Here is a 27,525-nt window from a genome sequence, read left to right as displayed (position 1 = left end):
ACTTAAAGAACAAATGAAGTTGAAATGTGAGACATTTTCATGTCGGAATTGTCAGATGTTGAGCTGAAGGATGTAGGTTTCTTGTCTCTAAAAAAATTAATTTCTCTTTAAAAAACAAAAGTGGAGTTTTTTAATTCTAGAATTGCATTCTTCATTTTGTCCATGATCTTAAAAATGACAAGGCAGGAGGTAGTACCACTGGCTACCTGTGGTAGTCATGAGACATTTATTGTTGAATGTATAGAGTAACATTTGTTCCATCTAACGAGTGCTTATAGTTAGTGTTTTTTAAAAATAGGATTGGTACAGAAAGTTGTCTTTATATCCATCTAGTTTGTCTTAGGTTTTCCATGTAGGTATAGATGTATATTTCTTACATGTTTTCAGGTTTGTGACTGAAAAAGCAGTGGGATTTTGACAACTCTGCAGCATTCCTGCTGTTTGAGTGTTTGCACGTATCTGTATATATTATAGAAGAGAGTAAGCTTTATTGTCTTTTGTAAATTTGCGATCTTGCATTGTCTGAAATTGAAGTTTTTTCTCTAGTGGTAACTTGATTAAGGTTACTTGGAACAATAATCATCATCATCACTTAAATGCAGTTTTACAGATTTAGTAATATGCATCTGTGTGTGTGTGAAAACATGTCATTTTATGGGAAAGAGTGGAAGTTTTACTTTGACTTTTTTTAATTCATCAGTGATGCTGAAGATATCTGTCTTGTTAAGTGACAGAAACTAGAGCATGAAATAAAGCAACTTTTAGTGAGCTAAACAGAAAATAAATCATGATTACCACAGAACAGTGATATGGTTCCTAGGTATACAGTGTTTGTACTTGGGGAGGAGGTTATGCCGTTGCTGGTTTTAAATTACTTGGGAGAGTTATTCTGGTATTTGAGCCCCAAAAGAGCCTAATTGCAGTTAAAAATAGGAGGAGAAGTTCCATGTCTCTCTTGGACTACAGAATTTTTAATGATTCACAATTTGTTCCTTTTTTTTTTCCTACAGTCATGCTAGCTTCTGTTGTAGTAGTTGCTGACAATAAATAGTGCAATTTTAAAAATCGGAGTTATTGGAATTGCAGTTCCTGTACACCTTTGGGCAATTAGGAAGTGATTAGCAGTACTTTCTGGTATTGAAGGTTCAGGCTGACAGCTATTGACCCACTGATGAGGTGAGACCAGCGGCTTGACAAAGGATCTTTAGAGGAAGTATTCCTCTAAATGTCGCTGCTTAGTTTTCCAGTAATGCATTGTGATGATCCAGTTTTAAAGCCAGACTTCCTACCTGGTGTATACTAAAGAGTTCAGTGGTTCCATTTTCCATCAGCCTTGCTTATTATTGGAGATGGAAAAACCTCCCTGGTGCAGTTACTAAGACTTTTGAATTACTGCGTGTTTTTAAAATTTTGGTGCCCCAGAATTAAGGGGGAGGTCAACTGCCACTTCTTGCTGTTTAGCAGTACCTTGGTGTGCTGTATTAACTTAGGAACTGAAAGGTAAAATTGAGACGCAACACTTTGTTGGTACTTAGAGAATCTTCTCAGACAACTCAAGGTTCAAAGATGCTGATGTGATGGGTTACACAAGGGCCACACAAGTCCTGCTGTGACCATAAAGAGCTGTTAGTGCTCTTTGCCTTGGAACATTTCTTGGGAGTATAGTAAAGCAAGCATCAATAAAGCCATTTGACTGGGATAGAATGGATTTGTTATTTATTAGTCAGCCGAGCTGACTGGAGAAATTGATCACATTTAATGAGAAGAAACAATAAGTTCCCTTAGATATGGATCAGCAATGGTGAGCCTGCAAAACTGTGTATTTTAGCAAGGAAGTCTGAAAATGTTTTAAATTTAATATGCTGTTTTTCATGCCTAGAGTGTTGTGGTAGTCTTCAACTTCACAATAATATTAAACATATGGGAGAAAGGAACATACTGTACACTGTCAAACCATCTCCTTGATTACAGAAAGAGTCACTTTGGTTGTGTCTCTTGGATTATAGCAAGCATGAGATTGAAATGGGAATAACAATATTGCTTGTATAACATATTGATACTGAAAAAGAATAACCAAGATTCCATCATGGAGATGGCAGGGTTAGGGTTCCTTGTTCTTTGAGGAATTCATCTTGGAGTTTTGCATTTCATATATTCTGTGAAAAGCTTTTTTTTTATTTCTAGCTGAGTATGTATAACTTCTGCGACAGATCTCAGCAGGACTCCAGAAAATTTAGATGCAGTTTGTCAGATATTACTTGTCCTGGTTCCCTGAGAAATTTTAGCAGGGATTAAACCAATTTCCTGGTTTAATGTACTAGATTTTTCAGTACCTTAAAATTCTTCTGTAAAATACATGTGCAAGGATGACATTTAGATGATGCCATTTTAATTTGAAAACAAGTGAGCCAAAGTCCCTGCAACAGTGCTGATGCTTGTTTCCCTCATCACGAGGTTGAAATCTTCTGGTCAGTGCTGTGAAAATTCCGTGCCACTTGGGTAAATGAAAGCTGATGAAATTCAGTGTGGTGAGGACTAGTGCTAAAGAGATGCTTTGGCCTTCATTTTACTGATGAGTTTAGGAAGCCTTTGCTGCCTAAAAAACTTGAACCTTTGGGGTTGCATTCTGCCAGTGGAACCCTTTTATCGCTGTAGTGTTCTGCACGTGTCTTCTAAGCGCGTTCTCTTCTAGCATGTCTGTTGTCACTTGGCCCTGTCCCAGCTGTTTCTGTGTATTATTCAGTTTATCCCATCATGTGCTACTCTTCTGTGCACCAGAGTCTTCTGCATTGTCAGACTTCTTATCTTGCTTCTCCTGGCCCAGGCAGCCTTTTCAGTGCCAGTGGTAACGGCAGGCGCCTGGGCTCCTGTGCTTGCCGATACTGTCTCAGAAATTTCCAAGAAATTCTTATTTCATGGAAATACCCCCCTTATATTGCTGGGCGTCTGTGTGGGTGTGATGTCAACAGAGAATGGCAGATGCAATCGTCATGAAACTCTGGTACCAAATCCACCAGGCTTTTGTTGGTATTCAGGGTAAACAAAGGGAATGGGTTCCCTACCAGTTTAGAGGACAGCAGGTGGAAGACTTAGTACTGGCATTACTCCTGGCATTGCTGTTGTGCGGGTGCTGGTTGGCTGGAAACAAACCTTACAAAAACTGACTTCTTATAGTGGAACTTGTTCTCCTGGACAGTGCAGGATGTGAGTGTGGCTATGGGTTGGAGAAGTGTGAGAATAACTTTTGGCAGCAGCTCTTCTTCAGAGATGCAGAAATTGATTGCAAAACATGAATTTCAGAATTGATAAAATGAAAATTTGTGATGAGAACTGCATTTTTATATTTCTTTTGTAAGTCCAAATATTTTCATTCAGAGCAGTTAAAAGAAATGACAGTTTGAAGTTGTTTGCTGTTTTATTCAGGGTACAAGAAGGAAATTATTTCCTTACATAATAGACAATTTGTAGTTGTTCTTTATCTCTAGTTATTCACTGTAGGTCACTTGGGTGTCAGACTTCAGCAATTGTCTCTTCTAAAAATTTCACCACAAAGTTTCTCCTTTTTTGTGTAATTTGCCTTGGTAAATATGTGGTAGTATTTAGGGTTTACCACTGTCTTTTACATGATGCACATATTTTCAGAGTGACACTACGAGGTTTTTTTTTGGTAGACATTACAAGAAGACTTTATTATAGCAAAACCTTTAAACTGGGGGACTTAAAAAGTATAAACCAGGTGGATAAAGACCTGTAATATTTTTTGTCAATGATCACTGAATATGTTTTGTTATATTGTAACTTTCCAAAGTTGCCCGCATGGGTGACTATTTTTTTAATATTCCATTTTAGTAATAAATATATCTTCTCTTGTAGATAAAATCCAGAACTTGAAAGAAGATAATGGGAACAGTCATTTCATCTATGACAATGCTGGAGACAGTAATAAAACCAGTGCTGAGACCACAGACACTTCTGGATGCAACACTGAAGCCAAGGACTTGCCTGATTCTTGGGACTCCCACGTGGGAAAAACAGCAGATTGTCCATCAGAAACATCTCAGACCAAGGGGCCACTAAGAACTCACTTGTATGAATGGGAGGATGAAACTGAAGACACCAGAACTGGAGAGTATATATTAGCTTTTGACAATGAACATCTCTCAGAGGTGAAGAGCAAGGATGAGGAGTGTGATAAAGAAGATAGTGAAAATCCAAAGGAAGCCATTAGCGAAGAACTTGTGCAAACTATTCCTAGGCCAAGCAACTGTAGGACATATTGTCGATCCAACAAAGCAAAACTGCAGGGGGCAACAAATTTTGACAAGCTAATGGATGGCACTAGTCAGTCTTTATCCAAAGCAAACAATGAGTCAAATAATGATGGTCTGAACGCAGGAAAAAAAGTTTCTTTAAGTAGTGGGACCAGTTTTAGAGGGACGGTTGGACGGACTAGAGACTACACTGTTCTCCACCCATCTTGCTTGTCAGTTTGCAATGTCACCATCCAGGACACCATGGAGCGCATGGATGAATTCACCTCAGCAGCCCCCACTGACCTGGGCGAAGCCGGGCGCTTGAGGAAAAAGGCAGACATGGCCACCACAAAAACTACAACCAGGTTCCGACCAAGCAATACCAAATCCAAGAAGGATGTCAAATTAGAGTTTTTTGGGTTTGATGATCAAGACGAGGGAGGGGGAGATGAAGGCGCCTCTAGAAGTTCTGGGAGTTCCAATTACAAAATCAAGTACTTTGGGTTTGATGACTTGAGTGAAAGCGAGGACGAAGATGAAGAGTGGCAGGTAGCAGAAAGGAAGGCCACCAAAAAGCGAAACAGAACGGTACCATCTGCTTCACTACAGTCAACCTCTGATGGCAATGAAAACTGTTCCCAGGACAGCCAGCTCAGCACTAATGCAGGTCAGTAGAACTCTTTTGGAATACATGGGTGACATTTAATTCTAATTGACTTCAATGTTCTGTTCTTTTTGCAGTGTACCTAGGAATTTGTCCAACAATACTGATTTGGAAACCTAACAATTCAACTCACTTGAAATCTAACAGCTAAACTTACTTCTCCTGTGGTCCTCTCTGGTGTTTCATATCTCTCTTGAAGTGTGCTTTATACCCCTTGATCCCTTCTTGCCAGAAGGGAGAGGGTTTTTTTCTTTTCCAGTTGAAGATTCGTACCTTTTTGGTGTGTTGAGCATAAGCATCTATGCCTGGAAGGCAGGTATCCTCCCATAGAGCCTCCAGATCAGCCCACAATTGCAGAGCTGAGAGCACACATTTAAGTAGCTCTTAAAAAATGGGAAATATCTTTTTGTGGTTTTGAATGTGTCTGTAGGCAGTTTGGACCTTTCTCAGGCTCCATCTTATCTGAGGATGCATGACTCAAGGGAGAGGCTGTGGGGACCCATGGAATGCCAGATAACTGGCTTTGGGAGAGCCTCTGCATATCTGTATCTGTTCTTGTTTCAGTTTTTGGGTATCTCCTTCTTCTGTACAGGTTGGGGATCAGGGTGTGTGTGTACTCACACACATATATATGAGTAAAACTGTGGATGTGGCAGCTGCTGAGCAAGTTCTTCTGGTGGTTAAAATCCTTTGCAAAATGAGACTTGCTTGGTGGTTGGTTGGGTCCTGTGTGCTGGTGAAGAACAAAAGGAATACCTTTGGTGGAAGGTTGCTTTTAGCTCTTCTGTTTTGGAAAAGTCTAATGCCAGAGAATCACTTGTGTTGGAATAAATATTTCAAAACACTGGCACTGTTCCGTGGAACATTCTGGTCCTCCATTTTGGAGCATGAAGCATGAGAAGTTTTATCAACTCACTGAAGTTGTTACATTTTAAGACTTTGGCCAGATGTATTTCATTGTGATAGGAAGAGAGGGTTTCGGTCTAGCTTTGCAAATGTTGGAGAAGCTGGGGATTTTTTCCTACAAATAGCTTCTGCTAATATAATCCAGAAATAAAATTTCAGAGGAAAAAATGTTCATTTCTCTGTTCTAACTATAGCTGTTTCTAAAACCAGAATTTTCTGTAAGCCTTTTAATCAAACTAAATGTCACCACTAGGGGTTTTTTTGTGGATTTGAAAGGAACAAATGAATACTGATGTTGTACGAGAAGATTATGTTTTCAAACAAAAAAAAACATGATTTGTTTTCATAAAATTTACTTATGATGAGACACTTGGGTTCCAGCCTCTTTGGAAAATGGGTTTATCTTACAGGGCTGCTTAAGAAGTACTCTTAGTTCCTGTCTTTAATGACTTTTTGTTCAGCCATTTATTCCAAGGGGAAAATTTGCTTGTACAGTTAATGCAGCTGAGATGCTGACCCATCAAATAATCCTTTCAGCTGCTGTCCTCAGAAGTCTCAAAATATCCACACTTTGCGTTTGGCACTGCATTCACCCAGCAGGCCTTTATCCTCCCAGGTATCACAGATGTTTTCTCAGAAATATTTTCCTGATAGATTTCCATGGCACAGGGGGATGTAAATTTATGTTTTGTTAGTTCTTAATGCGCTCCCCCACTTCAGGTAAGAGCTGCCTCTCATTCCCTCTGCTGGGAGATGCTTCCCCTTTATTTTGCATCTCCTTAGCTCATTTGATTCTTTTGTGCTGCTGTTGGCAGGTGAGATTTGACTTGCAGGTTTTTTTCTGAAATTTGAAAGGGTGATGCCCTGTAGTTCAGATTATGAAAATAGGGAGTCTGATGGTGTCCTGAAATTTGTGGGTCTCCTTGCTGAAGTTCACACTATTTTCTCTCAGACCTTTGCAAATTTTGAGAACCATGATCACTCAGAACAATGATGATAAGAGTCCTTAAATACAGTGATGCTGAGCCTGAGAATTTCTCAAGAACTTCTGGATCTAAGCCTGAAGTTGCAGTAAAATGTGACATTGCTCTGAGGTATTGTCTTGCATACTGGAAAAATGTGACTTCTGCATCCATGAAAAATGCCAGCTTTGACTCCAAGCCTGAGAAACAGCTTTCAGAACGTCTTGCACAACAAAACTCTGTCCTGAAATGGTGAACAATACTGAGAGGTGCTAATGGTATCTGAGTTCTGTATGTGCTGTTCTTTCTTTGTACTAATGAATAAGTGCCTAGATAAAAATCCAGTGTTCCTGTTTCAGGTTGACAGGTGAAATGCCAGTCTGCCTCTCTGAATTTCAGCCCTGGAAAATCCCAAGACTGATTTTGGTGTTCTGTGCATAAAGAGTGTTACAGGGCATAATCAGTTTTTCAAGAAGCTTGATGCTTTTGATGCTTTCTGTCACAGCCTTACTTTGCCATAATAACTGATTTGGTTACTTGCTGTAATCTAGGTGTATTTTTATGAAACAGACTTTAGAACCCTAATTTAAAACATCTGATGAAGATTTTGTAATGGAATATTATAAAGACTTGCTTCTAGTCTAGTAGTTCACAGAGGGAAAGTAGGTTCAACAATACATTTTTAAATGTTTCGACAAATGGAATTTAAGAAAGCGCAAAGACTACAGGAACGGTGTTGTTAGTGCAGGAAAAATTGCAAAACAGATAAATTCAGTTTTGGTTAGACTGTCTTTCATTGAAAAACATCTTCTGTTGCTCACTTCTATGATAGTCTTTTCTCCTGAAGTAGTTAAAAACACAAAAAAACCCCTCAAACAAAAGCCAAGCAAATAAAACCCCCACCTCTGAAAAAAAGCTCCCCCTTTTAAATTCCTAGATGTTATTACAACACTTTTTAATGAAAATGCTTCTCAACTTTATTAGCCTTAGATTTTTGCTGAAGTGTTGAGTTCCTAGTAAAAATTTATTTTGCCATTGCAATCTAAAATTCTCTCAGATTCCTCTGTAGCAACCCAGTGAAGCAAAGGCCCCTTTGGCTTGTGAGCCTCCCAACTGGATTCTGCCAAAATGCCAGGGGCTAAAAGTACTGGTGAGACCTCCCTAGATTTGAAACACTGCTTTTGTTGTCATTTCAGTGGCCAGAGTACAGGATGACTCCAGTGAGGACAAGCTTTTAATACTGGAAGAAAGTGACTGACTTGACTGTAATAATCAATGGGGAGCTGTAAATCTATATTGCAGCTTAGTCTTTTGCTTTGTAAATCAGTTCTGTATGCAGCTGAACCTTTGTGTCATCGATTCATTTTTCCTTTCAATGATCAAGATGAGATTCCTATAATCTTTTTAGGTAATATAGCTTTTGTATATCAGCATCTAGCACTCAGCTCAGTTCTGGTGAGCCAACTTGCCCTATTTTTTTATTTTAATTCCTTTGCATCTTCTCAAAAACTGAGTCACCTTCACTGGGTAAATATTTTAAGCCAATTAAAACTACATCAAAGTCCTCAAAGGCAGAGTCCTGTTTGGGCTTCAAAACCTTTTGCAGAATTGCCCTGAGACACTAAAACAAAACTCCGTTGTTGTTCCCCAGGAAATTTACTGTGGTTGTTGGCTTAGTTGGTCTTTGAACATCTTCTAGCCAAGACAGGCAAATTATCTTAAAGATTATAAATGCCTTGAAAATGGTTAGACAGAGGAAAAAAGGCTTTACATGCTCCCATACTGAGAAAAAAAGGTAATATTACTAATTTCTCAGGGGAGGGTGCAGAAAACTCCTCCAAAAAGCCATACAAGAGAGAGCCAGTGGAAATCAAGCTTCAGTAGGGTCACTGCTTACCAAACTACTCTAGTGTTTTCCTCACTTGAGTTAACAGAAGACTTCTCCCCCAGACCCTGTTTAGTTTAGATTTAAAAGTCTGCTAAGATAATGTATGCAGAGTGCTTTAAGAGTGCCTCAAAGGCCTTCAAAAGCACTGCTCAGATAGAAGCATTCCAAGTCATCTTACAAAGCTACTAAGTGTTTGATGTGCTAGCAACATTAGAAAATGCAGAATTATCCTATTGAAAGCAGAAGTTGCATTTTTTTTTTATCAAGAAGTTTCTTTGAATTTAAAATCAACTAATTTAAATGGGATAGTTCAGAATCACTTAGGAGTAGAATTCAAACAAGGAAATTGAAGGTGTTAAAATTGTGGCTTAGTTGATCCCAGAGCATTGTTAATCATTATTGAAGGCAATGCCAGGTCCAAGTCTTAGCACAGGGCACAAGTTACTGTTCTCATTTGGTGGGTGAAATATTTTGTATTTCTAGAATGACTTGCATATTTGTACTGGCTGTGGTCAAGTAAACTGCTTTTTAGCTTTTAATTTACAATAGGAGGGTCCAGTTCTTTTGGTTTGACTTTCTTTGAAAACTGCACTTCTTCAAAAATATTTCAGGATTTGTAAGGATATATATCAAAGCAATTTGATTTTACTCCTTAAATTGGCTTTAGCAAGAACTAAGTTGTCTTTTACTTCGATTTCGAAGTAGTTTTGTGTTATTTACGTTAATGGAAATTGGTCTGTAGTATTTTTCCTCAGTTACACTAATTTTATCAAACTTCTGTTAAAGTCAGTTGTTTTCAGAGGGGCTGTTGATGCTATGTTTGTAGGCTCATGTGCTCACCTGGCACAAACACACTGAACACCAGTGGGATAGAATGAACCAGTGAAAGGCTGGTTCCAGGAGATGCCTTGCAGCAGGCATCCTGCCAGTTCTGGTGCTGCCAAGCCTGCTGAAATTTACTACAATTTGGGAAACTTTGGAGCTTTATTTTAAGAGTAGTTCTATTCCTCAGACAAGGTTTGTATCCTTGAAAATGCCATTAGAAATCTGGTTGCCTGCTTTGCCTTTGCTTGCCTTCTTAACCAGCTTGGCTGGTCCTGTGTACTTGGGATTAGAGTAACCCATCCTACCTGCTTGTATTCCTGCAGTGCACTTTTCAAACAGCAGCAGCTTTTCAGGAATGGATTGTTTTTTAAACAGATTGTCAGATGAAACAGTGCCTCTCTGTGCCTGTCTTTATTTTGATTTTGAAATTTGTGGTAACTTCTGGTTTGTGCCAAGTAAACCCCTTCCCTTGTCTCCACGGGATTGTGCTTCAAATAAAGCGACACAAGTTTAAAAAAAACCTAAGGACAAAAATGGAATTTGATGAGTGAATTGCAGATTTACAGTCCAGGATGGGGTATTGGAATCGGTGGTAATGCAAGTATGGAATCCATTGAGAGGCCATGTCAGCAGTTTCTGCTAGCTGACTCTTTCCTGAGCTGATCACAGCAGAATAAGCAAATACAAACAGGCTGCCTTCATGAGAAGTGAAGGAAGATCAGTTCTTCTCTTTTGTAATTGTGGTGTGTTCTTATAAATCTCTTAATCTCACACTTTTGAAGAGCCCAATCTCCTGCTTTATTCATCTGCTGCTCAGGGTTGTAGCAGTAAGCCAGCCATTAGTAAGCTCTTGTGAAAGGTGCCCTGGGATTTGCTGGAGTATGGGATGGGAAGCAGTAGCCTGCAGCTTACCCAGTGGGCAAGAGGTGCTGTATTATTTTTGATTGTGCACCTTATCATACTTCTGTGTATTACTGCAATCCAGTCAGCGAGCCTGAGCTGCATCCAGGACTGTGCTTGGCACTAAGGCTGATTTTTCTGATAAATATTGATTGCTCATTATGTAATGCTCATTATGTGGAATTGTCAGATGCAAGAAATGCTCTAGCAGTTCAGCAGCTTTTAAAATGGTTGTTTCATGTCTATATTTACCTTTAACAGATCTGGAGTTTTCAGAGGATGCATCTGGTGTGCTTGAAGGCAATAAGAAATCCACAAATAAACAAGGTGATAAATCTAAGGAAAACACCAGGAAGATTTTTAGTGGGCCAAAGCGGGTAAGTAATAATGCTGAGACCAATACAAAGTTCTTATTTTACTGAACTCTTCAGTATTGATGTTTCTTCTTAGATATGCAACAGGGTTTTTTGAGATCATATGGCCTTTAATATTATTTTTGAGATCATATTTGGCCTTTAATATTATTTCTGGAAAAGTGAAATATTCAAGTGCAATGGTTTTGTATTTATTACTGGAAGGTTCACTTTTCAGGTTCACATTACTGCTATGGAGAACCAGACTTGTAATGCAGATGCATTCGCTGGTGATCATTTTTAAAGCAAAGCATCAGTAAATTCTGTGTATTTTACTTTGTGATTTGATGGTGTTTGGGGAGGGATTCTTTTGGTCTCTTGTTTTTGCTCTCCTAAGAAATATCTGTCATATTATAGGAGAGAACTTTTCTTAAAACTTCAAATTGGGCATTTGTATAGTCTTTATAAGGATAAGTGCATTTATAGCATTTGGTATAGTGAGATTTTCTTATAGTTGGAAAAAAAATAGCTTTCAATCTCACCCCAGTCTTCCTCACCCCAGCTGTGTAATATTCAGTATGAATTTGCCCTTTCACAGCATGAAAAGAGCTTATTCATTTTCTTGATCTTACAGAAACGTGGTTTATCTGTCACTATGGGTACTCAGTATTTTGAGGTTTTTAAAAATGTGCATACAGCAAAAATTGAGTGTAGCCACCAGGTAAAAGTTTGCAATAGGGGGATCCATGTAATCTCCATTAAATGAAGCTTTTATGACCTATCTTAGTCCAGGACAAACATTTCCAATGCTTAAGGACTTCTCATGAGCTTTTTGCCTAACTTGTGTTACCTGGTGACAGCAGTCCCTGTCTCACCATCATTGCAACCCACAACTACTCTAGGAGGAGACAGAGGGAAATGAGCTTATATTTCTGCTTTCCCTTGGAGTTCCATAGGGTTTGCAAGATGTGGCAGTTGCATGGTATTATAGAAACTGTCTTTTATGTGTGTTCAGAGTGTGTTCATGAGTCCAGCACTTCAAAGAAGTTTTTAAAATATTTTTTTCTAAGAAATTCTTATAATTCCTCATGAAGGTAACTAATTGCTTGCGCTATATGATAGTTTCACTTGAAGTAATTTTTCAGTGCGCTTTTTTTTTTTGTGGTCTTCCAGAACCAGAAGATTTATCTCCCCAGTTGTGTTGCTATATATCAATTTCTCATTAAAAAAAAGGATTTGTGGGTGGAGAAAGGATGACAAATTTGGTTTAGCTCTCAAAGCATGCTGGGGAGTATTTTCATGTGGGAGGATACGTGACCAGTAGGTCCTGTCAGTTGTGATGCCCTTTGAAAAAGAAGTGTCACTTGTTGCTTTGACTTTGGACAGAATGAGAAGCTCCTCCCTCCATAGTTTGAAGTTAGATAAGTGAGGAGGCTGTTTTCACAACTGAAATAGTATTTCTTGGAGATGGAAATTCCTCAGCTTCTGCTGATTAACTAATCATTTTTTAAAATTCATCTTCTTATCAGTGAACATGTTACAGTACACTGAGAAACAGAAGTACAGGAAGTGTAAATTTGACTGTAATTTTTTCAGTTATATATTTTAACAGCATAAAACAACTGTGGGTGTTCTGCTAAATACAGAAGGTTTTTTTTTTAAATTTAAATATTTAAATGCCACAAATATTGTTCTGTAATTGCATTTCATGTGCTTCTTGTTAATTTTTCTTCTTTAAATCCCTTAGATTTTATGTGAAAATGCTTCTAATTAATTTTGAATGTATATATCATGAAATTATGGGGTAAGGAAAAAGCCTTACAGCAATATCATACTATGAGGGAGAATGGTTTCCATTCTAGAAAATTCTCAGTTGGGGATAAATTTTATTCAGTTGGGAAAGTTGAGAACGAAACAGCTTTTTTTGACCCTGTAGTGATATAATGGAGCTAGAAGTAGATGTTGCTGTAATTGAGATTCAGATTTAAACTTCAGTGTCTCTAATCATATGGCTGTTACATGGAGTTACTAAAAAAGCTTGTAAAGCTTGTTCTGAAGGTAATTAGAACTGCTATAATTATCTTCCTAAAATATGGATATAGGCTCTTTATCTTAGTTGTATCTTAAGAAAATTCTCATTCTGGGAATGGAAAAAAATAACTAAAGGTATTAACCTGTTGATAATAACTAATGATCTTCAACAAAAAGATCTCTGGAACTACTTCACTGTGTCAGCACCATTTATTTTTTCTTATAGGAGCTAGCAGATCCAGTATTAAGTGTTTTCTGTTAGGTGATTTTCAGAGCTGTGGCACTGCATCACGCTGAGCTGCCAAGAAAAAAGCTCTGTTACTCAGGAAGCAGCCGGTACTATCATTAAATTTCAGCAGATCCAGAAAGCTCAAGTATTTTTTCCATTCTGTATTCAGCAGATCTGTCACCCATGGTTGTAGTTTTGAAAACTCGATCATTGTCTCCTAGTGCTGGACTCCAGTTCTTGAAACTTTGAGTGTATGTACAACAAAATATTACTAACATCATTGACATTGTGAATAACAGTGGTTCTAAACACTGCTTTTACTGTAAGGACTGAAATCACTGCCTGCTTGCAGTAACCAAGGACATTGATACGTGAGTAAAGTCTCAACCAGAGCCATGCTTTTATGTGAATTAAACCTCTTTATCCGGAGCCTGAATTATAGGAGGAGTGTTACATTCCATAGCAACATAATTAAGTACTTACAGTACATAAATATTGGCATGACTTGAGTTGCAAATTATGGGTGTGAAGCATACATGAGTAACATCTGCAGAAGTTTGTTTGCAACTGTTTACAATTTTAATTCAACTGGTTGGGTAACTCATGCTCTAGCATGTCAGTTTGGGAGCTCTGGATACACCCACCTGCTGGTCCCTTTGAGCTTAGTTCCCCTTCTACAGATGAAACTAATTCTCCATTAGCAGGCAAACCCAATAGAGCAGACAAGAAATTTTTTGTTGCTATGGTCCAAATCTACTGAGACCAAGGACTTGAAAATAGGCAGCATAAAAATTATTTCCTGACATTTCTTGCTCCTGCTGCTTTCACAACAGATTTTAGCTAGAGTCAGCAAATGAAGAGAAACAGTTTTTGTAGGAATACTCTGGAACAGTTTCCTGTGGTCTTATGCAAAATATCTGTCTCTAAATAGGAATCTGAAAAAAGCCAACAAACAAGTGTAAGATAAGGAGGGCTAGTCTATCCCCAGACTTTACCTTTTGATCTATTAGCCCTAAAAATTAATGATTATGTTTAGTGTTTTGTGTCAGTTCAGTGTTTGTGTTGTCCAGCATGTCACTAGGGACCACCAAGTCCTCTGAACAGCACATTTTCTGGCATGGCCCATCTGCTCTTAAACTAAAAATGTATAGTGAGTGATCTGCAGCTCAGTACTGATCCTAGTTCTGCCTGTGGCCATAGGAAGCTAACCTAGACGTGGTGAATAGTGATTACCTTTGAATATTTCAGGGTAAGAATTTAGATAGAGTTGCAAATCATAGTTAAAAGGTATGGGAGCCTTTCAGCTTGAGGGGCCTGGGAGGGGGGCAGAAACGATGATCTTTCTGTTACTGCTCTTTGGGGCTGCTGAGGCATGTGGGAAGACTGAAGGAACTGCATGAAGGAGACAGGAGGTATCACAGGAAAAAAAAGCACTGGCTCTCTCAGATTGGCACAACTGGAAGCAGACTCAGTTTTATGTTTTCTCAAAGTAGCATGAAATTTCAATTAGATGAGTGCTTTATCAGGATTTTTTTTCCTATGCTTTAGAGTAGGTGAATTTTAGAAACAAGTCCTTTGGAATTAGTTTCTTAAATGTTAATACCTTTTGCACTGGGTATATTTCATAAAGCTTCCGTGCTACTATAGAATTTAGCATCCCTAAAATACTGACATTTTCCTGAGAGTTTGAAATGTGTTTTTTATGATTGGTAAGATGAGGAAGAAAGTGCTCAGTGCATGGTCAGTCTACATTGACGATTTATGGACTACTGATCAAGCTAAAAACTAACCTGAAGGCTAATTCATTGCTTAATGACTTGTGACTCCAGTTAAAATGTGCATATTTCAATTAAATATTCGCTTTTGCAATGAAAAGTTATTGTTTTTAAATGACTTGAAACTAGCTTAAATTTTTTTCTTATTCTCTTACATTGCCATACCTGGAGAAATGTCTTTAAATTTCACTAAGTTGAAATCTCAGCCCTAGAAAACCTGTCTGGCTTGCAACTGTGTACACATTCCCACATGTACCCAGTGAATGGGGATACATCAGTGGGCTTGTTCTTTTCCTCTTGTGCACATTTTGGCTTCTACAGGAAAGGGTATGGAAAAACCTCTTTGCCACTAACTTGGTGTCCATGGTGTTTCCTTTGGCCCATTCAATTACTGGACCACAGAGTGTTCTGTTTGTGCTGGTTTTGGCTGGAATAGAGTTAATTTTCTTCAGAGGAGCTCTTAGAGGGCTGTTTTGGGTTTGTGCTGAGAACACTGTTGGTACTGCTAGGATATTTTCGTTATTGCTGAGCAGCACTTACCCAGAGCCAAGGCCTTTTCTGCTCCTCATGCCACCCTGCCAGCCAGGAGGCTGGGGGTGCACAAGGAGGTTTGGAGGGGATAGCTGGTCACCATGACCTAAGGGATATTCCATACCATATGCCAATGTGCTCAGCAATATAAAAATCTGGAGAAGGAGGAAGGGGGGACACACCTTTGGAGTGATGGCCTTTCTTCCCAAGTAGCTGTTACACCAGATGGAGCCTTGCTTTCCTGGGAATGGCTGAAAAACTGTATGCCCATACAAAGTGGTAGATGAATTCCTTGTTCTGTTTTGTTTACATTCATGGCTTTTGCCTTCCCTGTGTAACTGTCTTTATTTTTTTGTGTTTTCTCACTTCTACCCTTTGGATTCTCCCTCATCCCACTGGGGGTGAGTAAGCAAGGAGGGGGTAAGGCTTAGTTGCCAGCTGGGATAAAATCACAGCAGTCCTTTTTGGCAGCTGACATGAGGCTCAGTGGGTTTGAGATAGTGACAGATTTGATTGGGATGTGCTAGATCAAGCTGATAGCTGTTAGTGCATTTTAGCTGTTAATTGGCAGGTGTCTGCCATGGGGCCCTCTTGCCTTACTGTGTGGCATGGCATTTGGCTTTCACTGCTTGCTGTGCCTGGGAACATTTTGGTGACAGCACTTTTTTTAAAGTACTGTTAAAGTTTGGTACACTAAAGTGGCATTGCTTGAAAGTTCCTCCACTAGTGTGGAATGCAATTGCCAGGAAAAGCTGAGATCTTCTTGGATTTACAAAAAAAAAACCCAGTCCCAAAGCCAACAAAGCCTTCTACTGGAAGGACTGAAAGAGGCCAAAAGTACTTACAGAAGCACGTGGTTATGCTGCTTTTGTTCTCCCTTTGCTTGACCAGCTCCCTCCTGTTTCACTGTGCCTTCAGTTTGCTAGTGTTGTGTACTACTATAAAAATAACTCACTATAAAGGAAACATTTAACATAAATCTTAGTCCAGTTCACTAGGAAAATCTAAACTATTCTATCTACTCAGTTGAGGCGACCCAAGAAGAGACATGAAATCCTCTTAACCTGGTTTAGTCAACATTGCAACTGAGAAATGCTCGCTAAACACAGCAGTGTTAGCAGGATTCCGTGCAGCGCTTTGATCAAGTGATGCTAGTGGGGTTAGTCATGACAGTAGCGTTGAATGCGTGAATGGAAGCATTGCTGAATTCAGACACAGCTTAGCCAGCAGACTGCTGCTGAACTTTGTATCCAAGAGAAACACTTGGGCCAGTCATAACCCTGTAACCACTGCTTTTCACGTTTTAGTCAAGTTTTAGGAATAACTTCTGTACCCAACAAAGTACACAAATGTCTGCAAGATTTCCTAGCGTGGTCTTTGGACGGGTAAGTTGGAAGGACATGTTAAATCAATACTGTGTAAAGAGCACTTATTTTCAGTTACCAAATGCTGAACCAGGAAGAAGTTTTCCTTTTTTTCTTCTGTGCAATTTCAGTCTGATTTGCAAATAGTCATTTTGACTATTTGTTTTTCAATAGTTCGTTATTGAAATGCATCTTTCTTGTCTCATAGGCAGGTTTTTTTCCACGAGGAGGTCAATTTCATAATGGAAAATAACATACTCCTGTTATAAGGTTAGGCAATGTCAGAAACTGTCAATACCTGAAAAAAAAACCAACTTAAATGTGAGCCTTTGTTTCTGCTAGCATTTGTTGTAATACATGTTTTAAGGGTATAAGAGATCGTTTACAGTTTGATGGGAGCTTTCTCCACTGGTGTTTCATGCTGACTGGAAGGAGCTATAAATACCAGTTAGAAACAAATGCTGGGTCTGAGTAAACTAGAAGTTGAAAATGAAAAGCTTATACCTCGTTTTTGAAAGTATTTTGAAATTGGAGAAGTACGAACCCGTGCCCCCTCTGGGCTGGCTGCGTAATCTTAGGGCTAATGTGACAATGACGTGTGTGTGGGAGGGGACAGAAACTAGGCTGCTCTGTGGTCTGTAGTTTTCCACTTAGCTTGTGTTGTACTGTGCAGTAGATGTTTATCAAAGGCATCCTGCGAGTAACGTTTCTTTTTGCTGGCCTGCAAACGAATCAGCATTTCCCCAAATCAGATTTTTCAAGATTTTTCTTTGTTCTTTCATTTTTAAGTTTTAGAGTATGTGAATGTTAGTCTATCTTAAGTGCACAAACCTATGTGATTTTGCTTAATTTCTTTTCCATAGCTTATTTCAAATAAGTAGTTCTGAAAAAGCAGCAGAGGAATCATAATTCAAAAGTTTTGCTATCAGTCATAGCCCTTTCTATACATTTAATGGTAGGATCAGAGTAGATTGTCCAGGGCTCATTTTAAAAATAACTGCTTGTCTTCATCTTGCATAAACTTTAGTTGAAGTGTGTCCTACCCCAAGGATGAACAGTTGTAATAAAGCTTTTTTTTCAGTGATAATAAACTGCTGATAACTATGCACATTGAGCTGCTCTTTGCATCCTAATTTAGAAAGTTGAAATTGCTTGTTTTTAGAAGGAAAGATTATTAGTTGGCATAAGCTGTTTTGACTCCATTGAGGAGTCAAGCTGAATTTGAGCAGTGTAAATATTGGGTGACCACTCAGTTCAGTGCTAAGCCCAGTCTGTCAGCAGGCTGACAAACGGTGCTGGGCAGAGCTGACAACCTGTGACTGCCTGTTGCTGCTTCTGCACTGCTTTCCTTTCATTTGCTGGTTGGTACTTCTGGCAGATTGGCTCCCCAATCCTGAACTGAAGTGGTTTTTGTGGGGATTTTTTTGTCTAAATATGTTTTGTTGGAACGATGAACAAGAGATGAGTTGTTGTAAGTGCCAGCCAGTTATAATCAGCTTGTCTATTGTAAGCAATTTTCATATATTGCTGGAATAAAAATACATTTTTAAAATATTATGAAAGGTGAGAATAAATCTGTTCAATAGCTGATTTGTTAGAAACCAAATTGACACTATTATTTCACCTAACATTTGCAAAACCAAATTCTTCTGTAAGCATATTTATTTAATACTGGCTTCCAAGTGCTTACCATTTATGGACTTTTTAATTATTATTAAAGTAATTAGACCAAAACCAATTCTTAATGTGTAAGTTAGTAAGCAGGATACTAGTCAGGACTGGCAGGTTTTTAGATTAGTCACCTAAATTGAAGAGTGAGGTAGCTGCTGTAATTTTACTGAATTGAGTTGGGATTTAGCCCCTCAAAGCCATCCTGGACTGAAAGAAGATGTCAGGATTTGGTCTTCTCACTTCAAGATAAGCATTTGATGCTGATAAAAATTATTTTCTTCTCACTCCTTCATATTAAACCATGGTGAAGAGGTTGTTCTGGTAGATGCCAAGCTGGGATCCTTCCACCTGGTCAAAGTGCTTCCTCAAGTGTCCCCATACGCAGCTGTTGGGTAGAACTGTGGGAACAGAATTCTTGGAAATGCCTGTTTTCTGAGTGGTACAAGTGGTCAAGAGAGGTACTAGCAGTTTTGTCTGAGAAGGGTAGAGATGCAAAGTGAACATAACATGCTAAGTCCTCATAGAGGCAAGAGGAACAAATGAAAAATAAGCCTGGAAATCCTTCTTCCCCTGTGCCTACTTAGACTTTTCAGGAAGTAGAAAAATCAAGTTGAATGGAAAACATTTAATGTCATGGTGGAAATGTGGCATTTTATACTGCCAGTTCGTACTAGCTCTAAGGCAAGAAGCAAAGATTGATTAAAGTATTTTTCAAACTAGATTCTCTCTTGCATCCTCATATTCCCTGCAAAAGAAACCTCACACACATCAGTTGTGTAGTTCCAGTAATTAACTTAATGTTTTAGTAAACTGGCAACGCAGGACAGCTGTGTAGGATAAGTGGTACATTGCACAAGGTCTCCTGTAGGAAGCTCTAAAAGGGGAAAAACGCTCAAAGGAATTAAAATACACCAGTTTGATTTGCTAGTGGGAGCTTGATTTATATGCAGATGAATATGCAAAATTGTCTTCACAGCTCCTGTGTACTGTACATACACAGCTCCTGTGTATGAGCATGGCTGGTTCGCTCAGCTCTGTCTGAGATTTGATGTGCAGTCAGTAATTGCACGGTGAGACGCAAGCACGTCCTGAGGGGGAAATCAGTGGTGCTGAGGGCCCGGTGTCCTTGTTAGAGCCATTTCAGAGCTTGTACTTTGAATTGGCTTTGTTTTGACCGGGTGTAGGCAGTGCCTGGTAACAGGTGGCGTGAGGTAGGTGCTGCTGAAGTTTGATCGCGCTGGGAAGCGGTCAGGTCAGCATCCTCAGACTCAGTGGTGCAAACCCCAGAGCTGTTCTAACTGAGGACATCTGGGAGATTTATTCGAGCAGTGTTTTTACTGATCCAAATGCAAACTTTTCTGTGGGTGTACACACACCTCAACTGTATCACCTCTGGAACTTCATTGCAGTCACAATTTTGTAAGGCTTTCCTGTTAGTAGATGGGTAGACTTTGGGTAGAATAGGATTAACAGGAGGAGGGGAGGGGGACCTGTGTCTGTGCTGGCCTGCTTCTCTCTGCCTTTCACAACCAAGAGAGCAGGAAATTTTTGTGAGCAGTTTGTGCTGGGAAGTGCTTGTGCCAGGGCGTTCCTTGAACTGCAGGTTTTTCTCTTCTCTTGAGCAAAGCATTATGTTTTCAGTATTGTGGTGATACGTCTAAACTATTGTACCCTGTCCCTTTTAATGAGACTTATTGAAGGTTTCAGGCCAAAATATTGACCATAACCATTTTGCTTCTGCTTCTGAGCTGACCTTTGAATACACTCAGCATAAGCAGCATACAGAACGTCACTGGCTATTTCTGTTAATGAATCTCATTTATTAGATTGTCGTGTTTCTTAAGTTCTGTTTTAATCCTTCACTTGGGTGTTGGACCCATTATTTTGTGCCCTGTGGGCCTCCTCCTGAGCTTTAAGGAAGAAAAAGCTTTTGGCAGATCTTCAGAAGTTGGATGCAGAAAAAGCTTCAGTGACATTTTTTTCCCCTGCTCCTTGTGTTGTCTGATACTCTTAAACCTTGTTTGACTAACAGCTTGTAGTTGTCTGGCTACGTGTGTGCATAATGTGTTTTGTGTTTAAATGGAATAGTACCTCACAGTTAAGTGATCCATGGCAGTAGTTTATTGGCACTAGTCTGCTACTTTGATCCAAGTAATGGAGGTGCAGTTCAGATTTTGAGCACTGCAAAACCAGCTTGGTGCTGGTTTTAAACTGCTGTTGGAAACTGCTGTCTTCCCTGAAGTCCAAATTAACTTTTTTTTTTTCTGTTCTATAACATGGCTCAGCTTGTGCTGAATGGATACTCCATCTTCCTGTTTTGAAGTGTGATTTCTTTTTCATTGCTCTGAGTGATATTCATTCCTTTCCCTTTTCAAAAGAAACTGTCCATCATGAATATTCCTCTGCTGCATAACAGGCTTGTCACCTTTTTCCTGTTCAAAGTGAGACATGCAGGACAGGACAGTACTCTTAATGATGATGAATACAGAGTGGTAACTCATATATTTTGTTTATTGGGGTTTTTTTTGGAACTTGTAGTTTTGACAAGCATCTGGCATACAGTGTTACTGAATGCATTTCAGATATAAATAATTCATTTATCAGGATATCTGCTGAAAATGTTCTTGAGTTTTCTTTTGCCATTGTCTACCTTGGAAAGCATTCTTGCTGGCAAATAGATGCTCTTCCTTGTTTTGCTAGTATTTTCTGTGTGACTCATGTCCCTGGCTCTTATTTTCTGTGATTCTGACATGTATGAATGGCAGGCAGTGCTGCATCAGTATATGCAGAGTGCCAGCTCTTGAAAATTTCAGCTTGGAGGCTTTCAGAGATGGGAGGTTGAGCATGACCCATCGATGATGCCATTTGGAGATGATCTTACAAAAGAGATAGCTCTCTGCATTTTGTAAAATCCCTGGCATTAGTCCTGGTTTTCTATCTGCACTCACCCCCCCAGAACCACATGCAGAATCCCACAGTACCATATGCCTTATACCCACCCTGGAATATTTGCAGTCTTTCAGACATGTGTCTCTGTGTGAGCAGCTGCCACTTCTAGATGTATGGAAAAAGGAAACTCCTTTGCTATTCAGCAGAAGCCCTTACAGCTGATTAATATTGCAGAACTTATTTGCCTTAAGAACACAGAATTCAAAGGAGTGATGTACTTCCACTTGCATCTATCCCAAGTTAGTTTTTAGCGAAGGCATTATGAGAGAAAGGTCTGTGTTATTTGAATAATTGCAAGGTTTTCTTGTCTTTAAGGGAAAGTGTCTTAAATTATTGCTGCTTAAATATCAGTGTTGCTTGTTCAGGGAAGCTTGTTATTGCAAGCATTTGAGTTGCCTTTTAAAAAAAACACCCCAAAACCAAACAAACCAATCTCTTTGCTTTTGTGATCAAGCCCTTCTGAAAAGTCGTTCTCCACTAGTATTCATTTGATCTTTGATAGTTTTCCTGGCTTCAGTTCTGCCACACAGTAATCCAAAGCAAGTCCACACAGTGCTTGCTGGTTGATCGGTATTGGTGCAGTTTCTTTGCACTTGATCTGGAAATTCATCCTAATTCTGTGCTGCAAGCGAAAATGGGAAGGTTGCTTTAAGAGGTGGTTGGAAAGGAGGGATGTGTTTGCTGTGTTGCTGAGTTGTAAGAGAGGCTCCAAAGTCTCTGCTAATGTGCTGATGAGAACATATTTCTTTGGCAAGCGGCGCTGGATATTTGCAGGTGTGTTCTGGTGGACCAGCTGTCTGCAGGCAGTGTGAGACTGACCAGATAGCAAGTGGCAGGGTGTCTAAGGAAATACTGCTGGGAAGGTATGGAATCACAGGTCAATCACTTGTTTAGATCTTTTCTGATTTGAAGTGGAAGATACTACAAGGAATGGTCACTAAAACTAACTTTCCATAGGTATTTGAGATTTTAAGGATTACTATTTCCAGCTGTGCTTCAGGCTCTGTTACAAGAGAGCTGTTAAATGCAGATGTCCTCTTTCTCAGAACAAGCATTTATTGGTGGCATTGCTTGTTTTCATATGTAAAATGTAGCCTTTTTTCTCTATTGCACTAGTAATGGTTAAGTTGTAAACTGCCATGTCACAAAACACTTCGGGATGCCCTAGCTTTTGATTTAGTAAGGAATTAAGGGAGATGGGAGAAGAAAAGCCCATTTTTGACTGTTAAACAAAAAGCATACCATCTTTGGAAGCCTGTGAGCCCTGAGTATTTAGAAGGAATTTGCTTTTATCTGTTTGCCCTGCTGAACTCTTTCCTACGCATCAGCTGTTGCTCTCTGCTGGGGGAGACACACTAATGCTGTGTGGCCCTTTTGCTTGCGCTGCCACAGCTGCTTGTGTACTTTGTTGTAATTCCCTCTCAGACACTGAATGTGCTTCCTGTGGGCTGGGCCTCCTTGCCCTGTGTGTGTATGCACGGCAGAGGTGCTGGATTTGGAAAAGCCAAGCAGACTGTGGGTGCTTCCGTGGTGTGGTGAGCAGGGGACCAGCCCAGCTGCTGCCTTGCCAGGACAAGCTCAAACCCAGCCTGACTGTGCTCCCCCTGTGCCTGCCAGGGGCTGGGTTGGGCTCCTGGTGGGGCACAAGGCCTGAAGGAGAAGGAGCACGCAGGTGGGGCACAGGCAGAGAACTTCACCCCAAACTAGTCTGATTCTATAAAATGATGTACCATTCGTGTTACTTAGCAGAGTGTGTTGCTTCCTTGAATTATCCTGTACACCAGAGCAGGGCACCCTCTCTTGCCAATCTCAAATATGCACTAAAATGAAGTGTGGAGCAATTGCAAGCAATTCAAGACACAAAAACACTCAGTGGTTCTTTTCCATTGCAGATATCTGAAACTTGCATATTTCTTAATTTAAAAAAAAAAATCTTTGTTTGTAAATTGCCCTTCCTTTATTCATTGCAGACCCTGAGTCAGATTCCAGGTAAATATTTGCTGCTCAAAAAGGTATAGGAGAAAAGACAGTTAACATCTGGACCATTTTCTAACTTTTTTTCCTATTTGTGGGCCCAGATGTTCTCTTGTAACTGCAGTATCCTGAACATAAAACTGGTTTCTCAGTTAAAATTTTGAGCTGAACAGGTACTGACTGAAAGAGCTTCCTTGCAAAACTGGTGAAACTTAAGATGATAACCACTGTATACATGTTGATGAATGGTACATGAGCACTGCTTTAGGAACATATTTTAACAATCCAAGTTTCTCAGGACCTCACAAAACCACACTCAAGGGGGGAAAGAGGCTTTTCTCTTGTCTGGAGAGTGGAATGGTTTAGTGCTTTTGGGCTGTGAAAACATTTAGCTGAGGCTATCATTCTGCTAATGTTCCTTAAAATTTTGTTCAGTACGGCTTTGTCTTGTGAAGAACAGAAGGATGCAGCACAGTAGGGTTTTACTCTGCAATAATACAGAAACCCTTGACTTAGAGAGTTGGCTTTCTAGCTTTTGTCATGCTAGAACCTTGTTCCACTTTGTGGAGTGGTGCACAGTCCCTGGCTGGTCCTAGGGCTTGCCATATTTTGCCTCTTTGGGCTTGAGCTGTATTTGGGTTAAATAGTTAATACATTGTATTTTGACAGAAAATGTTTATTTGAAATTATTTTTTCACATTCAGAATGCTGTCTAACTCCTGTGAGGAAGCAGGTACTTACTGAGTTTACTTGATACTTGGCATGGTGGGAAATGGTGAAAATTGTAGTGGAGTATTAGTGTAGAACAATATCGTGCAAGTAGGTTGGTAAATGTGAATGCTAGAAATAGAATTCTGTCTTTACTTCCTCTAAGGAGTATGTTATGTTTCCCAAAAATTCAAGGACAGTAAATTTTGATGCATTTTGATTTGCCTTGACACATTTTTGAGCAAGACTAAAAAAAGACTTCTTAATTTATTAATATGGGTTAAGGCATTTTGTTGGAGTGTTTTTCTTCCTCCTAGCATCAAAGTCTATATAGAGTTCTGCATTTTTGTTTCTAAACCAGTCATATTTCTACTGACATGGTGTTTGCTAACATGTTTTTTTCCCTGAGCTGTCAGTTTTTGTCTATAGGAGGGTTGCAGATCTTTTGCCTTTGAGTAAATTTAAGAGATGGGACAACTGAAAAAATTCTTTAAATACATATCATGTCTTTTGCCATTTGAGTGGGTCCATATGTCTTTAAAACAATCAGATGCTTCAAAGTCTCTCTGATTTTTCCAGTACATGTGATATTGAGAACTTGTGGTGCTGGGAATTCAGCAGGGAAAGTGAGGCTTGTTTTCCTTGTTTGGCTGCAGTATTGCTACAGTAATTTTGAAGTGTGTAGTGACTACTGGTAATTTACCTAAGAAATAACTTTTATTTTATCTTATAGTCTCCCACAAAAGCAGTGTATAATGCTAGACACTGGAACCAGCCAGAATCAGAGGCTCTGCCAGCACCACCAGCTTTGAAAACTCCCAGTGTCCCAGTAAGTAGACGGTTGGTTTTTCCCTCAAGTTTACTAAATCTCCTTTCCAGATTCACTGATTTTTTTTTTCTTTTTTTCTTTCTTTCTTTTTTTTTTTTTTTATCCAAGTTCTTGCTCTCTGGTAATGTCACAGTAGTTCAGAATGAGGTTCACTTTGTGATGTGAGCTGTTAGAATTTGATAGAAAGGAAATTGTTAGTGCAAGTACTATAGAATAGGACCTTTCATATAGCTTCAGTATAGTTACAGAAAAATACTTCAAGTTCTGTTCCCCAGTGCTGAAGTTAAGCTTTCTAACAATGGACTCCATTCCATTTTCTGAGGGAACTCCCAGGATTAACTTAGTAATAAACACAGAAGTCAGCAAATTGCTGATGAAAAAGGAAAAACTTGAAAAGAGCCTTTTCATTTATTTTTCCTTTCTAATGGAGTAGTGCTGATGGCTGACTTGAGTCTTTAGATACTATGCATGAAACACCATTTTCTGTGTACAATCAGAAATGCTAACACCAACATTTTGGATATCAAAAAATACACCAGGAGTAAAAACAGTTCTTGAAGTTTTGTCCAAAAATAAGTGATTGTTTTGAGATTCAGAGTAATTGTTTTTTTAACTCTTTTGAGACTCTGAGAATCCAGGGTCTTTGGCTTATATTGCAGCAATTGTTACTGATTATGCTAAGAGAGCACTGTACATTGTCAATAAATGTAATTTCATTTGGTGCCTTGCTGATAATACTGGCCTGAGAACAGAAAATAAGAAAGTAGATATTTTTGCAGTGCTAAGTCTTCAGCTTTTGTTGTTGTCACCAGTTTGTAGTTGTTTATTTTTTGTTTATTCCTTTTTATTTTGTTTGTTTGTTGTTTTGGTTTTTCCAGATTTTTTTGTTTGTTTTGTTTCTTGTTGGGTTTTTTTTTTTCAATTCTACCCCTGTTTGTGATGTTCTGGTACTTCTTCCTCTTTGATTTGTGGTTGTTTCTGGTTGCTTCCTCACAGTATTCTGAACAGCCTTCTTTGGATGTTAACTGCACTGCCTGGAAAATGCAGATAACTGAGTTAAAAACAGCCATTTCCACTAGAGTCTGAGGAGAGAGCAGAAATTTCAGCCCTGGGTTTTTCTTAAACCCCTTTCTCAATTTAAATTATGTACCTTTGAAGTGAAGGTTTTGTTGCTTGCTGAATCTCTTGATACTGTTTTTTGTGAAGTACTCTGATAGCTGACTTAAGGGCAGATTTCAAGCTAGGGAAATGTCTGTTTCATTCATTCAGACAGTCACTTTTGTCTTCTGTCAGACTTCTACTTTGTATCTGGAGCCATCAGAATATTAATTCAGGAATGTGGTAGAGGTTTGGCTGCACTAAGCACTGAGGGGAATTTGTATGTGCTGCTCCTGTTATGAAGTACATCTGAAGTTGCTTCAGACATGGTTTTGAGCCATGATTTACATGTGTGTAATACTTCAAAGGTGCAAGGTAAATGAGCCTTGAGCCAAATGTTCAGTGGTAGTACCTGCACATGTGATCCTGCCTCTTTAATTTCTGTAGAAATTTCTCACCTGAAGGTTGGGAGAGGTCTGGCTCAGGTTTATGGTGAGAAACTCACAGCATGCAAACTGCTTATGCCAAGTACTCTCTTAGGGCCTCTCCAAGCGCCCTTGGAGTTTGCTTTGAAGGGGCAGCCATTAACCAAGGCTTGGATGAGATCCTTCAGTGGCTCTCCAGTGTTCACAGACTGATAAGATCAGTCCTCCAGTATGTGCTCTAAACCGGTTTTTCTGGGTGGTTTAATTCCATTTTGCCACTAGTGCTGAAGTGAGTGAATACTGAAATGCCTCCTTGATAGAGGCAGAGTATAAAGAATACTTCAGTAATATAGCAGCTTCTTTTGGCTTTTATTTTAATTTTGTCTGTCAGTGTACAGTGCACAAGAAGACTTTCTCTCTAGCTATCCCCTGGAGTAACAGGTCATGCATCTTCCATGCCTGCATGTTAATTCTATTTTTCATCCACACTTTAAAAATATTCTCATTTTTCTGTGTAAGGAAGATAAGTACATGATGTTACTGAGAGATTGAGGGTGAGTAAATGCCCATTGGAATTGGCACTTGTACATTTAGAATTTGGCATTTGGAGGTCTTTTTCCATATGCCTTGTTTGCTGTAGTTTGTCTTCATATTAGATTTTGTGCCAAAGAAGTAATCTGAAGATAAGCTGCGCTTCAGCTTGTAGTAGCCTCAAAATAATACAGCAAAGTAAGTTGAGGAGAAACCTGTAATACTTGCTGGAGTTGTCTGGAAACCTGTCAGTAGTTATTCTAGACCTAACATCAAGTTCTCTCCTCCCTGTAGAACAGGTTCTGCTGTATTTTGTGCTGTGATATGCTCCTAAAATATTTACCAGCACAAATAAGAGAATACTAAGAGCGTGCTCTATCTGGTTTGAGGCCTGCTCTGTGCTCTCGTGGCTCTGTGTGGCTTTTGTAGTGCTGCTCACAATGAGCACTGGCAGTCTCCTGCCTCCAGGCCAGGTGCAGTTTGGAGTGTGAGGCTGGAGGGTTGGACACGAGTGCAGGCAGTGTCCTCTGGCAGGCAGTGCCAGAAGAGCTGGCACAGAGCTCTGCAGGCCAGGCTGGGCTGAGGCAGGGCTGGCTCAGGGCTGTGCTCCCATCCAGAGCTGGCTGCTTCCTCAGGGCTTCATAGTGCAACCAGCCTGG

The 27,525-nt window shown here is 39.5% G+C and overlaps 1 protein-coding gene across 6 annotated transcripts in view; it reads left to right on the top strand.

The window, feature by feature from the left end:
- WAPL (WAPL cohesin release factor) overlaps positions 1–27,525 on the top strand; it is a 136,586-nt gene that overhangs the window by 84,705 nt on the left and 24,356 nt on the right. For all 6 annotated transcript variants that reach the window (XM_038141078.1, XM_038141082.1, XM_038141076.1 and 3 more), the window contains 3 exons: positions 3,874–4,920; positions 10,660–10,775; positions 24,717–24,812. In XM_038141078.1, coding sequence (XP_037997006.1) covers positions 3,874–4,920; positions 10,660–10,775; positions 24,717–24,812 — 1,259 coding nt within the window. The remainder of the gene's footprint in view (positions 1–3,873; positions 4,921–10,659; positions 10,776–24,716; positions 24,813–27,525) is intronic.

This window comes from Motacilla alba, chromosome 6 (assembly GCF_015832195.1).
Source record: "Motacilla alba alba isolate MOTALB_02 chromosome 6, Motacilla_alba_V1.0_pri, whole genome shotgun sequence".
Lineage (NCBI taxonomy): Eukaryota > Metazoa > Chordata > Aves > Passeriformes > Motacillidae > Motacilla > Motacilla alba.
Note: the sequence above shows the minus strand (reverse complement) of the source record. Positions and strands in the feature narration are given on the sequence as shown.